Source organism: Salvia hispanica, chromosome 6 (assembly GCF_023119035.1).
Source record: "Salvia hispanica cultivar TCC Black 2014 chromosome 6, UniMelb_Shisp_WGS_1.0, whole genome shotgun sequence".
Lineage (NCBI taxonomy): Eukaryota > Viridiplantae > Streptophyta > Magnoliopsida > Lamiales > Lamiaceae > Salvia > Salvia hispanica.
In genome coordinates, this window is record NC_062970.1 from 14,298,702 (window position 1) to 14,319,823 (window position 21,122).

A 21,122-nucleotide genomic window follows, 5' to 3' on the forward strand; every position below is an offset into this window, starting at 1 on the left:
TAATTACATATGTACTTAACAAAAAAATAATTAAAAAAAACACAGAGCATAATACATAAACCTACAAATTAAAAAACACATTTCAAATAGGAGTACTAAAAATAAAATTACAAGTGACTAAATAAAAACCTAATCTAATAATCCGGTAAATCTCCTCTAATATCATTGAAGTCCGAAGAATATGTTCTAACTGCATAGTCATTTGTTTGATCTTCTTGTTGAGCTTTTTTCCGTAAAATGCGTTCTTTTTCAGCCTGAAAAAATGCACGACTTTGGGGATCGGTTATGGAGCTCAAATTCATAGATAATATTTTATTTTCTTCCTTCATTTGCTTGAGTTTGATGCTCGCCTTTTGATTTTCCAAGAATAGATTCATTTGCGAGTTTGCTTTTTCCATGCCATCCCTTAGAAGCTCATTTTGTTTTTCTAGAGCCATGATCACAGATGTCGTATCTTCAAATATTTTTGTCTTCTGTTTTGCTTTCTTTACTCGTTTGGACTTTGATGAAGAGGAACCATCACGGGCTTGTGCGTCATCATCATTATCAAAACACATAGGAAATGAAGATAAAGCTAGTAAGGCTTGTGAATTATGAGTCTGACTTTCTGAATCAGAAGATTGAATTTCATGTGATGGTTGTCTAGAGCTCTCTGCACAATCTTGAAATTTTTCAAAATTTTTTATCACTTCCCAAACATGAGAAAATTTCCAATCCAATTTTGAATTTGGATCATCCTTGAGTGTTTGTGCAGCTTCTTTCATCTACAAGAAGTTATAATGAATAAATAACTCAGAAAAAAAGAAAAATATACATTAAAATATGATTAAGTACTCACTATGTCTACGTATGAAGCTCCATTTTGATTTCTTGCTTCAGCTGCTTGAATACATTCACGGAATTTCTTTGTTGCTTTCTCGATGGTTTGAATACGAGCCTGCATAGATCTTTGCGTACGTCGTGGCCAAGCCGGGTCTTTATCTTTGACGAATGCATCTTCCACACGCTTCCATAATAGATTTGATGATTCATAAGTCCCTATAATTGGGTCTTGTAAAATTTGCATATAAACTTGACATAAAAGGATGTCTTCGTCATTTGCATAGTTTTTTTGACGAGAAGACATTTTGTGTGAAAATGTTGGAGTTGAGGTATTTGTGAATCTATGATGTTGTGAGCTCTTGTATTTATAGATATAGGAAATGATTTGTGAGCTTTTGAATCGACGACTAAGATTAATTTGTACCTTTTTTTATGAATGAGTGAGATCAAAAGCACATGGATTGTGCTTTTGTGTTTTATACTTTTAATAGATGACCAAGATTGGTTTGTATTTTTGAAATGAATGGTCGAGATCAAAAGCACATGGATTGCACTTTTTGTTAGTTGAATATTTAATTTTTACTCATATTTTGTAAACCTCAGCGCAGTACACCACGATTTACTTTAGTCATAGAAATCAACTTTTGAATTAACTGTCTTAAACTTCGATGAAAATATCTTTACGATTAAAATTTGAAGAAAATCGTCATACGATTAATGGAAAATAGTAGTATTCCATTTAGCCAACACTGCATTCTAAAACATAACAAGGAACCAACTATTTTTCTACTCAGATTGCACTCATCATTTTAAGCCCACTATTTGACGCTATTAAAGATTAAAAAGGCCTGAGAGTATAAGCATATTTCAAAATAAATTTTATGTGAACTCTTACTAACATTTTTTGAATTTTTCCAACTTCCCGCCTACTAAATTCTTACAGGTGTCACAGACACTTTTTAATATTGATAAATTTTTAAAAAAACTTCCTTTTCCCAATCGATAGTTACTACTCCACAAATCTACGATACAAGTTGCAAGTACTGTATTTTATCTATAAAGATCATCATCGATAAGACATTGAAAAAAAAGCACGTCACACCTTACTTATGGAGTAATTTATAAATATACTATACCACTACAAATGACACGTTAAAAAAACGACTGTGAAAGATGTACCAGTTGTGATTACTTTATAAAAAATCTTAGAATCCACAGATTGGAGCAAATACGAAGTTGTGTTTTTCAATCAAATTTGTTTAAATATACTTTTAAAAAATTAAAAAAAGAGAGATTAGAGTACTAAATTTGGCAGGATTAATATATGATCACGTGCTTAAGTCACATGGTCACACCGAAACTGCAACAACTAATCTGCAAGTCAGACTCACACCATCATAGTCAAACAAACATCACATGATCCAACATGCATATGATTCCAACAAGATCTTGCACACACACACATATATATGACTGAATGGACTGGATGAGCTCAACCACACTATAAATCTCACTACAAAAGCCAAACTCCATCGTTATTGTATCCACGCGAACAAACACTGCAACACAATGAAGTCCAACCTGAGTGTGGTGGCATCGTTGCTTCTTGCACTGGTGTTGATTTTGCATGCCAACGTGCAAGGAGCTCGAGCCAGGAGAACCCTTCTGGAGAGAGAGAGTGCATCTACCTCGGCTACAAAGTCTTTAAAGGGATTGGATGTAAAACAGAAGATTCCATACAAGAACGAGAAGTCGAGCTTCAGAAGAATACCTCCTAGCAGATCAAATCCCACACAAAATAAGTAACTTCTAACTTCCAAAAGAGTAAAAGCATTTTCCTTTCCACACCGAGTTTCACTCAGATGTGTTGTGTTGTTATGCCAGGTCTAATCATCCATAGGATGAGTGTCCAAAGGATCGGGTAGAGAAGATAGAACCTGTCTTTGACAGATTAGGATTCGCCGTTTCTTCTAGGAGAGGACCACTTTGTTGCAACTTCGGATTGCAACCAGTTTTGCTGTAACTGCAATATGTTTTTCTGAAGTAATTCTTAGCTTAAACATGTGAATACAAGAGCTTTTCATCCAGTTGATTCCGTTTCTTCAATGTGACAAAAAATATGCTACAAAATGCAATAAATAAATAAATACCTGTAGAGAGTAGATTAAGTTAATCACTGATCCCAGCCTTGAGCTTCTTGTTCGAAGTTTCTGACAATCCATCTTTTTTACGTCGTTTCTTCTCATTCCTAGCACTGTCTCCATCTTTTGATGTTTTATGCTTTTTGCTTTTTGAGAATTCATCGTTATTGTCTTGGGAGAAACCTCGAACTTTTGATTTCTTATCCCCTGATTTTTTCACTTTAGTTGACCCCTGATGAGCCAGAAAGGGAGTGCCTGATTTAGAAATAGAACCGGAAGAAAGGCCATCATCTATCTCTTTCCTTATGCCCTTGAACTTTTCCGCCTGAGTGTTTTTATAAGAATCCGAAAGAAAGTTGCCGCCTCGAGAAGATTTGGCATCCTTTTGTCCGAATGCTTCGTAGAATTCGTTGAAGACGGATTCTTTGGAAGTTAGCCTAGATCTCCATTGCTCTGGTCGTCTTGCAAATCTATTAACAAAGCAACTTAATAAGGTTCATTATACCAACAAAGTAACTTGTTTGTCAAATTCAAAAAATGTAGTCATATATATAAAACGAGACAAGCTGTCATGGTATTTCACATCCAGTGAATCGAGGAAGCAGGAAAAAATGTTAGGAAGATAAGAGCACGAACGATGAAGACGAAATATACCAAGACGGAGCATGCAATCTAGAAAAGTACTTAACATATATATTTACCCCTCAATGTCAAGTTTCTTCAAGAGATACGGGCCCTGTCTACTCTTAGACAGCTCTGCTTTGAAAGATAATAGTTCCGACACAATTGTTTCCTTCATAGACAAGTTGCAGGCATGGAAGCATTTCTCGATGGTAAATGCGCCTGATGGAAGCACAGCGAGCTCTCCAAAATGTCCTCGAAGCCTTCAATTACAAGCAGAAAAAAATATGATTAATGTCACACATAAAATAAAAACGTCTAACCACCGTGAGGATCGTGCATTGAATTAAAACAGCACAAACAGGCTAGGGTTAGGGTAAGGAAACAAATAATCCAGCTTCTCATAATCTCATCATACTTGCCAACTATCTTGTACTTTTGCTTAGCAGAAATGCTTGAAACAAGAAAAGCCTCGATAACACGGGCCCCAGCAGGATCTTTTGACACTTCGAGAACATGTTTATCCTCTAAAGATGTGATACTGTTGATATATGATTTTACGAATTCCTGTAATACAGAAGCAACCAATTGTATTGCCTTTTAAAATCATAGGAAAACATATAAAAAGTCAAAGAACTAATACAAGGTGCGAATAACCATATACACAAAAATTTACATTTGGGGCGTTTAAGATGACAACAAAAAATCAAGCAAGCCAATTTTAGGGCCAACAAATATAGAAAACTTAGCTCTTTAGTCATTAATCTATCTTAATGCTACTTATTAGTCATGTTATAAGTTTTATCTCATCAGGAAAATATTGATTTAGCTGGTTAGGCTTCTTTAAACAGTCAAAGATGGCTGTTAATTCAAAGCAGAAAATATTATTAGAGATAAGCCACTTACACTGGGGTATCTGAAAATCGACTGCAGCATCAAAGAGCCCAAAACATGCATTTTTAAACCACTTGGCCAACCCCAGTTGTCTTTATCTACAGAATAGAGGTAATTTTCAAGAAATAATAGCCGCGGAACAATGCACACAGAAGACTCGGCACTCAAACAAACAGCATCAGCAAGGGCTTGACAACACTGTCAGAATCAATAACAGAACCAAAATTAATGAACAATGAGAGTAGCAAAGAGCTGTGTTCAATGAAATGAACAATTATGCACATACATATATAAAAGAATACCTCATGCTGATTGCCCTGAAGTCTTTGACTGGAAGCAAGAAGAGCTGCCACAACTCCAGCCCTTCCCAACTCAAGAAGATCTCTAAATTTCGGCCCCAGTTCCTCAAATATCAACTTTATCTGGACCCATAAGCATTCATTTAGATTACAATACTAATAAAACTGAAAGTTAAGGAATAGGACTATGATAAAAATTAAAAAATAAAAAACATAAAAAAAATTGCATGCTTTGTGAAGTCACATCAATGAAATGCTAAATGTAGAGATGGTTTCCATATAAAGACTTTACGTTGACATTGTCAATAATTTTTCCGATTTTAGAGTATTTTTATTCCTACATTATGTATCTTAAAGAATTCTGTGTGGCATTGTTTATAGATAATAGACAATAAGATGCCACAGTAACAAATTTTACAATGATTAGACATGCACATTAATTAGATTAGAGTGATATAGTAACTACGCTGGTTGATTTAGAACTTCACAGAATCTAAACTTGTTAGGAAGCTTCAATAGCCAATCAACTTACATGTTCTTGCCCTCTTGCATGAGATATCAATGCTTGTATGACAAAGTTTCCACAGAAATGCGATGACAGTCTAAATAAAGAATTCTTGAAGATTTTTGTGAATATGCCATTGTAAATTGTATCAGGTGCCACTGCCAAGATGACCTGTAAATATGGGTGATAAAAAAATTTGGAGGAGAGGTCATTAGTACAGAGCAAAATGACATGTCCCACAAGTAAATTGTGTTAAAGTTCTTACCTCCATCAAATGACTGTATGCATTTTCTTCCACTAAACGTTTAACTTCAATGAAGCTTTCTTCTGATACAGCATCGATAGGGCAGCCAAGGAGAATGGGAATCAAACGGAACAGTTCCTCCTCTTGCCCAGCTAATAATTTCAAAGCAGTCTGCCATTTGAAGATTTGTATTTCATCAGATTTAAGCGAGTTGATCTGGAAACTATTGAACAAAAATAACATAAAAGCAGTGGATGCCATGGTGGTGCATATGAAACAAAGTGATTGCACAAAAAAGGTCAAATCATTAACGTGTCAACACCGTTCCTCTGCAATAAAACGGAACCTTAGCAAAAAACACATGCCTGCAGAACCAAACTACTATATTGATTAGCTTGTAGGGTTGCCATGTCTGCCCTTGAAGGATCGACCATCTCTGATATGAGAAATTTTAGTTGATTCGGGAATGGCTGGTTCTGTGGTGCGTTATGACTGTCCGCATGAGATGATCGCAGATTCAAACGTTCTGCCAGCACGGCAGACGGGTTTGTGCTATGAAATTCCAACGAGTCCATGGGAACTCCTTTACAGAGACAAAGAAGTCTCCGAAGGACATGAGATCCGTAACAATTGCACATTATATCAACGGGATTTGCCACAATTGCCTGGTAAGAAGAAATATAAATGAGAAACCATTTAAATACTTTGATACTAATGTTGCAAATGCTATCAGCTAGCTCTATATTTCACCAGGAAATGCATCTCTAATTGTATGCAAGACGATTATTACTTCGTATTAACAGTAACCGCCTCCCAAGAGTAAAGGAATTAAATTTTAAGCATAGGGCATTTCCTCCGAACTCATGTCAGTAGCAATACCTCGCACAATACGGATAGTGTCTCTTCAATGATAGGGTGGCTCTCGGTATCCTCAAGGTGCCTGGCCAAAGACTTGAGAGCCGTTTCAGCTACATGGGAACCGGACCTATCCATACAAATCTGGGAAAATTCACCGGCTGAGCTGCGCAGAAAAGAACAAAGGCAGTCCAACGTGCAGCCTTCAAGAAGAGTTTGCATAGTGTGGCTAATAATATAATCAGTTGCAAGCTCCACTTCTTTGCCTCTGGCTTCTTCCAATGCAGTACCGCATATAACAGATCGCTCCTCCATGTCCACCTCTGTACCTTCTATAACATTTGTAATCTCCGAGAAGTACTTAGCTGTCTCTGGATCAACCTGCTTTCTACAATAAAATCATTCACAATAATGCATCTAAATGAGGCACGCACACAATGAAAATAGCACACATGAATAAATCCCCAAACAAGAAAAGCAACCTAACAAACGACGCCTGAGACTCAGCGTGAGGCGCTGCGCCTCCCTTGTCCCGTGAAAAATTCCGAGCTCTTCCCGTTGCACCGCCAGATTCATCCATGTTTGAATCATTGCGATGAAATCCACTATCTTTCTTGCTTCCTTTCCTGCCCATTTTCCTGCGCGTAAACGAAGTTTTACCTTGGTCGGTAATCAAGCCGTTCTGAGATGAATTATGTGAGTTATGGTTTCTCAATGCCAATGCTCTAAAACCAACAGACACCATACCACTCACTTCAACACACAGAGCCCTAAACCGTTCATAAAAACTGTGATTAGCTACACTAAATTCTTCAGTAGAGTACTATTTGTCCAAACAAAAATGGCAACTTAAGATACCAATTCCATTCATGCAACAGAGATAATCCAATAGGACATCACAAAAAAACGCCGAAATTCAGTCGAGCTAGCTACTAAATCAAGCAAATAAACAAATTCAAGCTCATAAACAAACGGGAACGAGGCACTAAAATTGATGTTAGCTTACAGCTGAGAAACACAATAACTATATAAACCAAACACCTAAAATAATCGGAAAAAATAAATATACTGCTTCAATTGTCAAAAATCGTTAACCTGGCCAGAAAAGCTGAAAACCGGAATTTGCTGCGCGCTCAAAAATAAAATCTGTTTAAGAGTTTGCATAGAAGCAAAAGCGGCGGGCTTCCACCCTTATATTGTGGGCCCATAAATGGGCTTCCTACATTAGCCGATAACCGAAAGGGATCACCTCATACAAAGCATACAACATTTTATAATACACTACTAAATATTTGACAAGTGGATCCCATGTTATGGTAAAAAGTTATTTCTAAAAATTTTCCTGGACTTTCTCATTACTACAGTAAATCAAAATAGTTTTGTTATTTCATGCAATTTTGCTTATTATATGTAATCATATTACGTAACTGTTGTTAAAAATATTTAATAAGTCAAATTTTATTTACTTCAAAATATTTATATAAAAAGATTAAATTTTTATGTATTCTAAAAAATTTTAAAAAAATTATTTTTAATTTCTTTTTCTAATTTTATTGAGATTGTTTAATTTTTAATATCTGTAAAAGATGTCGATCTTATATAAAAATGTACTTAACTAGAATTTGACCAAATTTCATATTTTATATAGCTATTATCAATAAACAAAATAATATACAAAATATAGTACTCCATAAAAATAATTACAAAATTTTAATTTAATTAAAAAAAAGTTTGACATAATTAGTTGATTCTATTATAATGAGACCGGGTTTTAAAAAAATATAGTCAACTAATTATGCCAACTTTTTTAACTTAATAAAATTTTATAATTATTTTTATAGAATATATATAATAAAAAAAATTGTATTTATATTGAGATAATAGCTACATAAAACATAAAATTTGGTCAAAGCTTTAGTTTATCTTATATAAGAGAGACGTTGATTTTATATAAATCTTTTTTAAAAGTAAAATTTAACCTATGATATTATTTTAACAAGAGTTAACAAAATTATTTTAATTAAATATGGTATATAAGAAAGTGAAGGAAATAATTTGTAGAATAACTTTTTTAATCATAAAATAAGATCCATTTGTCAACTATTTAATGGTGTATTATAAAATGTAGTATGCAAATGTATGAGGTGATCCCTTCCGGCCAATAACGCGGTGCGAGTTAATATTTGGAGCTATTGTTTTTTTACGATTCCTTTTTTTCTAATGGAACGACATAAAATAATTTAGATTCTGGCAAAAAATATAAGTAGAATAAAAGTTAATTAAATTATGAAGGCTATAATTGTCTGTTGAATAAAAATCTAACTAAATTAATATAAAAATATAAAATCTCTTAAAAAATGTATTAGTATAAGGATCTACTGAAATAAAAAATTTGTATAAAAGAACATAATGAAATAAAATTGAGCAGTACAAAGACCTAATTAACCAAAATTTTTTAGAATGAGCTAATGAAATAATATATTAATACAAGGACATTTAATTGTGTTTTGTCATAAATTTTTTTAATAACTTAATTAACATGAATTATGTTTTTTGTTTATCACTAGATAATGTGTATCTCAATCTTAATAAAGTTGATAAAATATTATTGTGTCTATGGTCATTTAAGTCACACAGTTTCATGTAAATATTAAATCACGAAGTTTCATTTTTTTCAACTGGCTCTTTCATGCATAAAATGTCATCTATTAATGTTATTCAAATCGTCGTGTTCATTAAAATAAGTATTTTTCTTTTAAATTAATGTATTTTCTAATTTCTCCTTTTATTTTATTGAAATATTTTCATTTTCAACATAAAAAAATTTGATTTATGCATAGATATAATAATTGAAAAAAATTTAAACTTTATAATTTAATATTCCAAGGACAAACCATAATTTTAGATGGCTATTATCTTAAATTCCTAATACTATTATCGGTGGCAAATGGCAATTGACCAAATACTACTCCTAATTAGATATGTTCTCCCAAAAATGGCGGAATGGATCTCCTACTCCACATTTCAAAAATGGTGGTTGATTAAATTTGTTTTTTTAAAGTGAAAAGTTGAGGAATGGATTACACAGGAAACAGTGTTGGCGGAGGCAGTGGCGACAATCGTAGAGCAAGAGCTCGCATTCCACCGCAACTTCTGCATTTATTTCTTTCTCTGCTGCATTTACTCATCCTCTTCAGCTAAGCAACAATTACTCTTCAATTTACCATCCTCACTGTAGCAACGGCGCAATGACAACGATCGCACATGAGATTTTTCAGCTAAATTATGTTATTTTATTATGTTCCGATCGTCTATTTAATTTATTATATTGTGCATCTCAGTATTTTATGTTTGTATATATGCGTGCATTTGGGGATTGTAGCAATTTTTTATTTTGTTATCTCCTCGGATTTTCGGGTAGGATTTCTGAATTTTAGAAACGGTGACGAAACACTGCTGCTGAGGATATTTCCATTCCTTTTCCTTTTTTCACAATTTCTCCCCATCTAGCTTGAGTTCACATTTGGATTTTGAGAGAGAAATTGAAAGCCATTTACTCCTGTAATAATGAGGAATTTGGGCTTCTTGTTCATGCTGTTGTTGATTGGAGCAGCTGCTTCTTTGTACCTTAGTTTTCCCAGCAAAGAAAAAACTATCATTGATCCAGGTAAACCTTTTTTGGGTGAATGCAGAATCTAGTATCTATGAAGAATGAGGTAAAAATACTGCATACTACAAAGATTCATGAATTCAATTCCATTTAACAATTTTGTCATGTAAGCTAAACCTACTGTTTTCGTCATTTTGAGCTTTTAAAGATTGAACAAATCAATGTGTATGAACATGTTTGTTAAGCAGAGCAATTTGAGTAATTAGTTTGGTCCATGTCTCTATCATATTAGTATATTGTTCATGTAATTGGCCTCTTTGATATAAGGTTCGAACTATGAACAGATCAATTTGTCTTTGTTGGTTTAGCCGCTTCAAGAGTTTCTAAAATGTTTGGTTTTGATATCTTATTCATAAGGCCATCTTGGATCATGGGAGAAGCTATAATTTTGAGTGAAAAATGGAAATATAAATTTCTTGAAAAACTTGTTATGTCATTGCATATTACTACCTTGCAAATTTCAGCATAAGAAAACCTTTAACTGTATTTTGGATTCTATACAAACATCAAGAACGCTTAACTTTGGCAAACCACTCGACTTAGCAGATGCAGTTGCATGATACTGAATACAGATCAATTTTGAATGTTCCCTCCCTATCTAAACCCCTTCCTAAGCTCATATGTGGCTTCTGCAGTTCCTATGTCAATACTTGTTATATCCCAATCTTAAAATTTCATTCTGAGGTGATTGCTAACTTCATTTTGAATATACATTTTTAACTATACTATTTGGGATGCCTCGTTGTATTTTGAAAAGATAATCACAAGATTGAACTTAACCCAGATATCAACTCTCTTTTTGGGATGCTTAGATCTGTCAATCACTTAGATGCATAAGCTGATTTCATAAAGAGAGAAATGCACTTTTCATTTTTCGCACTCTTATGCAGCATATTTATGTAATTAATTTGAGTGGTGAATTCTAGAATTTGTTTCCTTCACACTGCTCCCACTGGGTTTAGGTATTGTTTCAATAGGCAGCATGAATGTCATGGCTTTGACGACGAAAAGAAGGAAGGTCAAGGTACAATTGCTTAAGCCAAGATCATTCAAATTATTTAATATACTGGTATAAACCAATAAAAGTAGATTCAGAATATGTTAATATCATTTCTGGTTATGATCAGCAGCAAGGCATAGATCATCCTAGCAAAGTGGCAGACGTTGAGGGCAGTGCTCATTTGGAAGACTACCACCCTATTGATCCAACTCCAAGCTCAACAGCTTCTATAAGACACGGTCCTATCCAGCACGGCACTCCTCTGATGCCCTACATCCCGGAGCCTTCTCCTCCTCCCAGTGAAACGAAGGACGGTGAGTTTCCTTAAGTGACTATGTCCTCTATAGATGAAGGATAATTAGGCATGCTATAAGTTTGGTATTACACTTTGATGCGGATGCTTATCATCTCGTAGGAATCCTTGTACAGGGCACATCTGTTTCACACTAATATGTGTAACAGTGACCATCTTTTAGATCCTCTGTACTGAACAATGTTTCACCCATCTTGACATGAATATATTATATAGTAGTACTACATTAAGTGATAATGGTTCCCTATTTATCACCGTGGTCCTGAGCCTTTTAGTCTTAGAGAGGAAACGTCTTACCTAAATTCGTGATCATAAATCTAAGACGATGCATGCATCATATTATTAGCTAAGTCCTAGCAATGAATTGTGCCAGAGAAAATGAAAAAGGTGAGATGATATGTTAAGAAAGTGCATACAGTATAAGACAAGACCATCCCAACTTTTGCGGCAAATGGATGTATAGTGGGAAGTGGGAACAATTCTTTCAAGCTTAGCCACCCAAAATAGTGCATTGTTAAACACGACTCACTCATTTCTCAGCAGTCAAATTGAAGTGGTGGACTTGCTATATAGGTGAGGTGACACAATTAGATTTCATAATTAGGTATACAAATGATAAGCTTGGAATAGAAAAGCATATGTTCATTGTAAAGTTTTTTAACGCTGTATTATGCCGAAAATCATAAGTCACACCTATATGCAGCCTGCAGGGGTGGGCGAAAAAACAAAATTTGATGAGATTTCTAAGGCTAAATTTACAAAATTTTGAATTTGAGGTTTAAAAAAAAAATATTCTTATTGGCTAATTGACCTGATGAATTTGAGGTTTTAAATGTATGGAATAGTTTGTATATTATCTCATTTATAAAGGGTAATCACTAATGAACTCTCTCATGTAATACTTTATGCATACAAACTTCTTAAAATTATATACGAAATGTGAAGTGGCGAATTAGCTATGTTAATTTTGAGGTTGTTCTACCCGTATTTTTTTCCTAAACCATCATTTTTTTTAGTAATTGATGGGATATAATACAACTATACAAGATCCAATAATAGTCTAAATCACAAAATATGACAAGAAAATAGTATAGAAGAGATCAGCATATATCTTTGGTGATTTTTTCCAAAAAGAAGTAACTGCTTATTGCTTCTTTGTTGGTGTGATTTATCTAGTATGTGTCGAATAAATGCCATGTTCTCATCTATATTGAAAATACCATCTTTGTTAAATCAGGAGACGCAAGTAAAACAATATATGATTTATTCTGAGAATGAATTGAGCTAAGATTATTTGAGATTAATTGTCTTTTAATCTAAGAATTCTTAATATGTGATGTTTGTAAAAAGTTGATTATGATTATATATAAATATGATAATAATATTAATCACAATAATATATACTCCCTCAGTATAAACAAGAACTAACTTGTAATGTTCCTAAAATCACTTTTGGGTTATCTTATTTTATTTATAATATCTGAAATTTCAAGTGACTCAATAAGTGGATCTTATTTTATTTATAATATCTAAAATTCCAAGTGATTTAATAAGTGGCATCCTTTTAATTTATACCTTTTGAGACATTATTAAAGTATCATAGAGATTATGGAGTAGTATTTAGTACTAGTACTATATTAGAGATTTACACAATCTATGTAGTACTACGGAATATAATTTGGATAGCTTCTCAAAATCTTCTTGTCCATCATTATCTAATCCACAATTTTTATATAAGAACATAATTTTAAAAAACTACTCCAGTAGTAACATTTGTTGACAAATATCTATTTCATACTTTTTCTTACTATTAAACAAAAATTGGAATCTTTTTAGTTTATGAAGTGAAAAAAAAAGTGCAGATGCGGAGAAACGCAACAATATAAGCGGGTCCCTCTTCCTTTTTAATCCCCACAAGAACAAATAAATGAACCAATGAAACCCATTCTCCTCATTATTTATAAGAATGAAATTATACCCATCTGATGACGTGGATCCCACTCCTAGTGGACGCCCTCATTTCTGTGGGCCCTGATGACGTGGATCCCAAACCTCTTCCTCCTCTCATTTCACACCCCAGTAATTACACTTAATTACAACAATACCACTAAAATTTTATCTACACTTGCACTAGATTGCAATATTTTATTTGTCCCAAAAAATGTCATATTATGGACAGATTAAAAAAAAATTGAGGCAAAATTATGTTCTGAATTAATTGGTCGTTAAAACAAATAGTAGTAATAAACATATTAGGACATTGTTTATTTAAAATTTTACTACTAGTATTTTAAATTTTTTCAAAATTCATGTGAAATTATCAGTCAAGCAAATATAACTCATGAGAGGAAAAGAGATATGTTTTCTTGTAAAATTTCATGTGTATGTTTTGACATCTCAAATAGTTGATGTTAATTTAAGGCCATATTCCATTAGAAACTCTAACGAGCAAAATAGACCGACTTTTTTTCAATTTTCAGGTCGTAACTCTTTGTTATCATTCATTATGCAGATGGAAAATGTTATCCCTTCACACGCCTTTCATTATATTAAAGCATAAAATGGGATGTAAGGATGTAACTGAGCTTTTGTCTTATGTAATCAACAGATATTTATATATCTGTTTTCATTAAAACAATATAGGTAAATATTACATTTGATTTATACATTTATTTTAATAATATACATTGACATAATTTTCTTAAAAATCATTATATAATTATGTAGTATGTGTTGTTTTTAATTATGAACAAAATATATATTTATTTGTTGGGGAGTGTTATATTGCTAACTCAATACTTAATTGCTAACTACAACTAAATAATAGCCATTAGATATTCAAACTAAAGGCCTAGATCATCAACTCTGAAATGTCAATACGATCAACAAAAAACGTCAATAAGGCCATATTATTAATTCCAAAAAATATCAATAGGGGTATTAATGTCAATTAACTAAAAATTAGTTATAACTAACTTTTAAAAGAAATCCCAAAACTTTAAATTCATATAACACATATCAAATTAAAGATAATTTTATAAGAATTCCAACGATATCCTACATGCATATCTTCCGACGTCAAAATTTGAAAAAAAAATCAAATTTTTTTAATTTTTTCATACAACAGAAATGTCAACATACTATATAAAATAGGAGTATGTAAATATAATACATGTAGAATGTCAATATAAGCAATGTGTTAATATAATCAAAGCATTGTGTTGACATTCTCAAAGCATTGTGTTGATATTTTCGGAACACTATATTGACATTTTCATCCAAAATCCTAATTTGGAGTTTTTTTTATATCTTTTTCGATTTAATTAATAAAAACAAAAATTACACATGGCAAATTGTAGACCACACATTTTCAAAAATCTTATGACCTTAAATTAGTTATAATTAACAATTAAATAATGAGTTAGCAATTAATTACTCCCTTTTATTTACTACTATTATTTTATATGTAAGGAAACACTTATTGCGTTCAAACATAAAAACACCCGCTTTTGCAGGGGAAGTTTGAGAATGCAACATTAATACTTTAATATCCAATAAGATAATTAAGATGAAGAGATTGAGTTACCACACCTTAATTTGAAGAACAATAGAAAAACCATGGTAAGTTTCTTTCTTTCATTGTCCACATTACATACGTTATTTTTAGAAAATCACCCACTTCTGATTTGGATTGAACCCTATATATTGGTAGGTATAAATGAGTCTTTTGAAAGAAAATACAATCTTGTAAAATTGGATTCCATATATTAGATGAGAAATAATTATGCAATCTTAATTATAGTATAAACTCACCAGGGATAAAGATAATCCCCCCGGCCCGGGTACAGCCGGATGATCACCCTGGTAATTTATTAAAATTATTTTATTCATATTGTATTTTGTATTTTTTTTCAATTTTGACATACAAACCTTTAACTTTGATTCGTCCAACCTTGTAGCCTTGTAATAATAATTAGAGAACAAAAGTAAGTTGTTACAATCCCACATATACTACAATAAAAGAATTGTCACCCCCCTAAAAAATGGTAAAAGTAGATATCATATGAAGAATATAGTATATAGTACTCTCATATACTTGGGGGCTAGAATAGAATACTGGCCACAAAATCCAAAGCAAATACTCTGCCACAGAAGACATCACTCCCTTCAATATCTCCATACATATTCCAATGTTGTCTTTTAAATTAACTACAAATCTTACACTGATATTTGGTCGTCTTAGGTTGGAAGAGTAGTCTGTCACACCATTTATCAAATTTTTTAAATTAATTACTTAAGCAAATAATTAATCTAGAAACAATAACTAAAATATGGGTATTTCATTCAACAAACACATAGTGATTCTTTAACTACGGGATTCGGTTTCACTTTCACATGTTGTAAGTACGTTTTTTACTTTATTTTTCTATAGAGAAAAGTTGAAGATTCGGCTACTCTCGTTACATTCAATGACAACAAAACAATTATACATGTATCACAACATTTTCAAACACAAATATGAGAAAATATTTTTATTAATTTATCAAAATAGCACTCTCCTAGAAAAAGGGATAGTACAATTTCCGATTTAAACATGGACTAAAGAAAAGTCAATTTTCTAGTCACTTGGTCCAAAAAAGGTTAGTCCCACTCCCACTTAGTAAAAGAAAAAGGATGATTAAAACTAATCAAGTCTCCTTCCATACATTTCCATGATTAAGCAAAAAGGTTGAGCAGCTTTGGCTCCTTGTCACTCTCACCGGATTCCGGCGACACCTCCGATATCTCCGACGCCTCCGTCTCCATGCACTTCACGACCCCATCCGGCGGGGAAATGGGGGTGATGACGCCGCCGGCGAGCACGGTCTCGACCGCCGCCCGGCAAATGTGCCAGTTGCCGGTGATGAGCAGCCCCACGGCGCCGTTGACCGGATTGACCTTGCGGCCGCAGGCCTCGAAGAGGAGCGATTGAAAGAGCACTGCCGATTGATCGATTAGCAAACAAATAAGTATATTAGTAAAAGAAGGGAGCTAAGCTAACAAACATGCAGTTACCGGAGCGTTGGGAATGGGGGACGGCGGCAACGAGGGACATGAGGTCGGAGCGGCCGAAGAATTTGGAGACGAAGAGGGTGGCTTGGGCTTGGGCTTGAGGGGATTCGATCCAATCCAAACACGGCCTTAGGATGCATTCATCGCTGCAGCCTCTGCGAAGGACTCGGCACCCATTGCAGCTCATCTTGCCTCTCTAAATAAATGCTTTTTTTGTTCTTCAACCCAAACAAAAAGGAGGAGAGAGAACAATGGTGTAAGGTTTGGGGGGGTTTTATAGACTCCTTAAAAATAACTAGGGTTGGCATCATGGATGGAAATTTAGCTTCTAATTTTGTAATTTACTAGTTTTATTTTACAATAAAATTCTTTCTAAGTCATCTCAATATCAAAAAAATTGCTGGACATGCCATTAAGACATGCTAATTTGTGTTCATGGTGGTTCAACTAAAATTATGGAGGCTTTCTTTTGCGTCATAATTATATAAACATTTTTCAAAATTTTCCAATATAAGTTATTGCATCTACTTTTTTGTGTTTATAAATGATAGTAAATCTTTTGTAATGTATTTGTTTGTAGGATTTTATCTAGAAAGTAGTCTGATTATTTTATTTTTAAATTTCAATATTTGTTTAACTTTTAATCAAACAATAAAAGTAATCAAAATCCGAATAACGATAAAATAATACTAGTTCATTTTTCCAAGATTCTTATTCCCGGTTTTTATAACTACTGATTAAAAAATATAATTTTAAAATTATGAATTATACTTAATATTAGTGAAAATAAATAAGTAATAATACTTTTTTTATTATACAAATTAATAATGATATTATAAGTGCAATAGTTTTGCAATTATTTATAAAATTAGTCCATTGGTTTTATAATATTTGTGAGCGGAATAAGTTAGTGAAATATGTAATCCACTTACTGAATACTAGTATTATGATAAAAGTAAAATGGGACACTTAATAATGACTAGACGAAATTTTGCTAGAAAAAAATTCCTAACCTGGGAAAAAATTATCTTAATTCAAAATAGTAATTGAAATATAAATAATGCTAAGAGCATCCGCAGCGGCATGCTCGTCCGTCCGTGCCGCTGGTAAGGACACGTCCGTCCGCCACTGCAGTTCGTCCGTCCGTGCCTCTGAGTTGCCTTATGTGGCGGCACGCGATTGGCCAACGATAATTTCGTTTTTTTTGTAATTTTTTTTAAAAAATTCGAATTTAATTTAAAAAATCATTTTTAAATAAAAAAAAATATTTTCCCACTTTTCAATAAATTATATCCGTCTTCTACGCACTTTTAATTTATTTTTCAAAATTTTCCCCCAAAATTCACATTTTAATTATGTATTTTTATTTTTTAGGATTTTAATTATGTAATTTTTATTTTTTAGAATTTAATTATGTAATTTTTATATTTTAATATAATTTTATATTTTAGAAATGTTTTTAGTAATTGAAGTATTTAAATTGAATAATAGAATAATGAGACCCTTGAGCTTGTTCTTGCGGAAGAGCACGGATGTGGGTGTTGTGCTCTTGCCTAAGGACAAGGAGTAAAAGTGGGTCTGGGCCCACCTCCGTGCTCTAAGTAATCCAATTCTGCTAGAAACCAGCCAAACGAGTATTTGGTTCATGATGTGACATGAAGGAGTGATGGAATGAGAATACCAGATTCCAACTATGGATGTGATCGGATCCGTGTCGCCGCGTCTTTTTGGAGCGGACGAATATTAGCTGTTCGATTTTAGTATTTTCATTTGGGTTAACTGCTCCAAAAAGCATGAACTTTGCAAAAAGTTTGGTATTTCCCATCAACTTCAAATATTACACCAAAAATCACGAACTTTGCCAGGCTGTGCAAATTTCCCATCCAACCCGACCCTATAGTTTTCCGGTGTAAACTTATCTTACGTGGCAGCCGACGTCGTTTTGTGTTTTGAAAAAAAAAATTCAAAAAATCAGTCAACTCCCTTCTCCACTCTCCTCACTTCACTTCACCCAATTCCGTCGCCTTCCACCTCCACCATCATCTACCGCCGGCCCGTCACCGCCATCGGAGAAGTACCGAGAGTCTCCCTTCTCCGCTATCTCCCTCGCCCGACGGAGATACCAAACAGAGAAATCCCCAAAATCCCGTCACACTGCCGCGCACTCCCCCGCCGTCTCCCCCATCTTGCTCTCCCTCCTTCTGATTTTCGCGCCGCCGCGCTGGCTCGGCGACGCCGCCGCCGTTGTCAGCAGCGGCTGTCTCTTTGCCGATTCCGCTACCGCAACTCTCGACATTGCTGAATCGATTGATTCCGATTTCGCGAGATTGCCGTAATGGAGTAACGCTGATGTTCCGCCGGCTTTAATTGCCGAATGTAATTTTGCCGAATGTGATTTGCTGTAATGGAGTAACACTGATGTGTTAATTTTATTCTAATTTTTATTCCACGTCACCATCCACATCACCATCCACATCACCACGTCAGATATATACATACGTCAGCACACTACTTAGCCGAAAAATCCGACTTGGGAAATCGGAGCACTTAGACAAAGTTCGTGATTTTCGGTGCAACATTTGAAATTGATGGAAAATACCAAAGTTCCTACTTTTTGGAACAGTTAACCCTCTTCTTTTTATTCCTTTCTAGGAGTATTTCTTTAGGATGAGACTTTTGTCTGTCATTCATCTCAAGCTAAACAAAAAGTCAATATTGTGTAGCTGTTAAAATAATACTACTATGAGTTCAAGTTCTCAACCTTCCAATTTACCTATTCAGTAAGGCTGATTTGATTATGATTTATGAAGCATCAAAAATTTCTTCTATCAAAAATTTCTTCGGGTGTCTGAATGATTTCTCATTCACAAGTAACCACTTGCAGTATGGCATCAAATATATGGTACATGACTATCCAAAAACTTTTCCAAAAGACCTTCATACCTGAAACCAATAACTTCAGCAAAGTACTAATGTGGATACAGTGAAAAACCACAATTAGATAAAAGTAAAGAATAGAAGTCTTCAACAAATAATGCTAACAGATTACATTTGAAAATTACTCCGCATTTAGAGAAGAACATCCTCTCCAATATTGTTCAGTTTCTAGCAACCTAACTCGATAGGTATAGCTGCAGATCCAGCACTAGTCACTCGTGTTAGTTGTGACATAACTGAAACAGGTTTGATCATATAATCATTTTGCTCAAAAGGAAAAAATACACCATTTTCTTGAATCATCATAAATTATGTATGTACTGGGGATAGCAGCTTTGGGATTCCATTCAATATAAAATACAGAATGCTACTTATATGGGAATAACGGAATATCACTGACAAAGAATTCAGAACCAAACTAAGTTTGAAGCAGATAGAATAATCAAATATTTCTTGAGAAGAAAATATGACTACTAACTTTGTGTGGTGGGGAGGGAGTCAAATCACACACAGTAAACCACATTGCAGAAAGCTGAAACTGAAACTTAGAGCATCCGCAATGGTTGGCTAGCGACCGGCTAGCCGATTCTTCGCGCTGGCCGGTCGGCTAGCCGAACCATTGTAGGCGGCGAGCGGTATACTTGGCCAGCCGATCGGCGTGGGCTGGCCGATTGGTGGGCGCTGGCCGATGCGCTAGCCGATCGGCTAGCCGCCATTGTGGCGGCCCGATCGGCCAGCGATTGGCCAGCGCCGATTTTTGTATTTTTTTTACAAACCTATATAAACGCAATTTTCGTTTCATTTTCATTTGCACCACTTGTTTTAACGAGTTTTCTCTTTCTCTAACTTTCTGTACAAGAGCATCATCGCGCGATGAGTAACGCGGGTGGTAGTGGTGGGGATGCCGAGGAGTACGAACGGAGGATGAACGAGGCTATGAATGCCTACATGAACCGCGAGATGGAGCGGTACATGCGTAGGGTGGAACAGTAGGCGATACCTCGCCCTCCACGAGTTGTCCACAGCCGAGCAGTGATTGATCGGGATCACGTAGCCGCACATCGGCGGCTATACGACGACTACTTTTCGAGAACCCGCGGTTTCCCGCCAACATGTTCCGGCGGCGTTTTAGAATGCGCAGGGAGTTGTTTATGCGCATCGTTGGGGCATTAGAACGTCAATATCTGTGTTTTCGCTTCAGGCACGATGCGGCTGGCAGACCCGGCCACACCCCTATTCAAAAGTGCACGGCGGCAATCAGGCAGTTGGCCTACGGAGGCGCGGCAGACATGTGGGACAAGTACCTCCACATCGGTGAGTCGACAGCCCTGAAATGCCTGAAGGAGTTCTGTGGGGGCGTGATAAGCGTTTTCGGTGAGCAGTACACTTCGAAGCCCTACTCCCGAAGATTGTCGGAATTTGATGCAGATGCACGGGGAGAAGCATGGGTTCCCCGGGATGTTAGGCAAAGATAGATTGTATGCATTGGGAGTGGAAGAACTGTTCGACTGCCTGGAAAGGGGCCTACACGACCGGCTACAAGTCAAAGAATCCCACGATAATCCTCGAGGCCGTAGCTGATTACCGGCTGTGGATCTGGCATGCGTATTTTGGGGTAGCCGGGTCGAACAACGACCTCAACGTCCCGAACTCGTCTCCCCTCTTCAACGAGAAGTGCCAGGGCGTCGGTCCAGCCGTCTCATTTGTGGCCAACGGCAACCGACATGATATGGGCTACTACTTGGCGGATGGGATATACCCTCGGTGGC

At 34.9% G+C, this 21,122-nt stretch overlaps 4 protein-coding genes and 1 long non-coding RNA gene across 11 annotated transcripts; 2 read left to right on the forward strand and 3 right to left on the reverse strand.

Annotated features, from left to right (window-relative positions):
• Window positions 1-30: 30 nt before the first annotated feature.
• On the reverse strand, window positions 31-1,137 carry LOC125192112 (glutathione S-transferase T3-like). The gene is made up of 2 exons (XM_048089568.1): window positions 839-1,137; window positions 31-764 (listed from the first exon to the last, which is right to left on the reverse strand). Exons 1-2 carry the CDS (start codon window positions 1,124-1,126, stop codon window positions 135-137), a joined length of 918 nt encoding a protein of 305 aa, XP_047945525.1. The 5' UTR covers window positions 1,127-1,137; the 3' UTR covers window positions 31-134.
• A 1,083-nt stretch (window positions 1,138-2,220) lies between these two features.
• On the reverse strand, window positions 2,221-7,538 carry LOC125192487 (pumilio homolog 23-like). Of its 4 annotated transcripts, XR_007171407.1 has the most exons (12): window positions 6,864-7,265; window positions 6,406-6,769; window positions 5,892-6,191; window positions 5,548-5,697; window positions 5,310-5,453; window positions 4,781-4,900; window positions 4,491-4,676; window positions 4,003-4,151; window positions 3,665-3,847; window positions 2,973-3,433; window positions 2,760-2,845; window positions 2,221-2,596 (listed from the first exon to the last, which is right to left on the reverse strand). XR_007171407.1 is itself a non-coding variant. In XM_048090080.1 (11 exons), exons 2-11 carry the CDS (start codon window positions 7,013-7,015, stop codon window positions 2,992-2,994), a joined length of 2,190 nt encoding a protein of 729 aa, XP_047946037.1. In that variant the 5' UTR covers window positions 7,016-7,019; window positions 7,477-7,538; the 3' UTR covers window positions 2,973-2,991. The 4 variants fall into 4 exon arrangements, 3 of the variants coding, with proteins under 3 accessions (XP_047946037.1, XP_047946038.1, XP_047946036.1); XM_048090080.1 differs by lacking the exons at window positions 2,221-2,596; window positions 2,760-2,845 and adding an exon at window positions 7,477-7,538 and having other exon boundaries at window positions 6,864-7,019; XM_048090081.1 differs by lacking the exons at window positions 2,221-2,596; window positions 2,760-2,845 and adding an exon at window positions 7,477-7,491 and having other exon boundaries at window positions 6,864-7,007.
• Window positions 2,489-2,821, forward strand: LOC125192488. Its single transcript, XR_007171408.1, has 2 exons — window positions 2,489-2,624; window positions 2,707-2,821. It is a non-coding gene; the product is annotated as an uncharacterized LOC125192488 (long non-coding RNA).
• Window positions 7,539-9,801: 2,263 nt separating the features above from the next.
• LOC125197465 lies at window positions 9,802-11,589 on the forward strand. Of its 4 annotated transcripts, none has more exons than XM_048096204.1 (3): window positions 9,802-10,048; window positions 11,014-11,075; window positions 11,179-11,589. In XM_048096204.1, exons 1-3 carry the CDS (start codon window positions 9,949-9,951, stop codon window positions 11,377-11,379), a joined length of 363 nt encoding a protein of 120 aa, XP_047952161.1. In that variant the 5' UTR covers window positions 9,802-9,948; the 3' UTR covers window positions 11,380-11,589. The 4 variants fall into 4 exon arrangements, with proteins under 4 accessions (XP_047952161.1, XP_047952162.1, XP_047952163.1 ...); XM_048096205.1 differs by having other exon boundaries at window positions 11,182-11,589; XM_048096206.1 differs by having other exon boundaries at window positions 11,029-11,075.
• Window positions 11,590-15,889: 4,300 nt separating this feature from the next.
• LOC125197438 (LOB domain-containing protein 39-like) lies at window positions 15,890-16,666 on the reverse strand. Its single transcript, XM_048096177.1, has 2 exons — window positions 16,420-16,666; window positions 15,890-16,343 (listed from the first exon to the last, which is right to left on the reverse strand). Exons 1-2 carry the CDS (start codon window positions 16,601-16,603, stop codon window positions 16,081-16,083), a joined length of 447 nt encoding a protein of 148 aa, XP_047952134.1. The 5' UTR covers window positions 16,604-16,666; the 3' UTR covers window positions 15,890-16,080.
• Window positions 16,667-21,122: the final 4,456 nt, after the last annotated feature.

What these genes read in the sequence shown, in the direction of transcription:
- LOC125197465 (XM_048096204.1), top strand. Translation starts at nt 9,949, where the DNA reads ATGAGGAATTTGGGCTTCTTGTTCATGCTGTTGTTGATTGGAGCAGCT. An exon ending in AAAAACTATCATTGATCCAG is followed by an intron (nt 10,049 to 11,013) that starts GTAAACCTTTTT and finishes CACTGGGTTTAG; the next exon opens with GTATTGTTTCAATAGGCAGC. An exon ending in CGAAAAGAAGGAAGGTCAAG is followed by an intron (nt 11,076 to 11,178) that starts GTACAATTGCTT and finishes GGTTATGATCAG; the next exon opens with CAGCAAGGCATAGATCATCC.
- LOC125192112 (XM_048089568.1), bottom strand. Translation starts at nt 1,126, where the DNA reads ATGTCTTCTCGTCAAAAAAACTATGCAAATGACGAAGACATCCTTTTA. An exon ending in GAGCTTCATACGTAGACATA is followed by an intron (nt 765 to 838) that starts GTGAGTACTTAA and finishes AACTTCTTGTAG; the next exon opens with ATGAAAGAAGCTGCACAAAC.
- LOC125192487 (XM_048090079.1), bottom strand. Translation starts at nt 7,126, where the DNA reads ATGGTGTCTGTTGGTTTTAGAGCATTGGCATTGAGAAACCATAACTCA. An exon ending in ATAGTAGTTTGGTTCTGCAG is followed by an intron (nt 5,698 to 5,891) that starts GCATGTGTTTTT and finishes TTCAAATGGCAG; the next exon opens with ACTGCTTTGAAATTATTAGC. An exon ending in AAGTACAAGATAGTTGGCAA is followed by an intron (nt 3,848 to 4,002) that starts GTATGATGAGAT and finishes TTGTAATTGAAG; the next exon opens with GCTTCGAGGACATTTTGGAG.
- LOC125197438 (XM_048096177.1), bottom strand. Translation starts at nt 16,603, where the DNA reads ATGAGCTGCAATGGGTGCCGAGTCCTTCGCAGAGGCTGCAGCGATGAA. An exon ending in CCCCCATTCCCAACGCTCCG is followed by an intron (nt 16,344 to 16,419) that starts GTAACTGCATGT and finishes ATCAATCGGCAG; the next exon opens with TGCTCTTTCAATCGCTCCTC.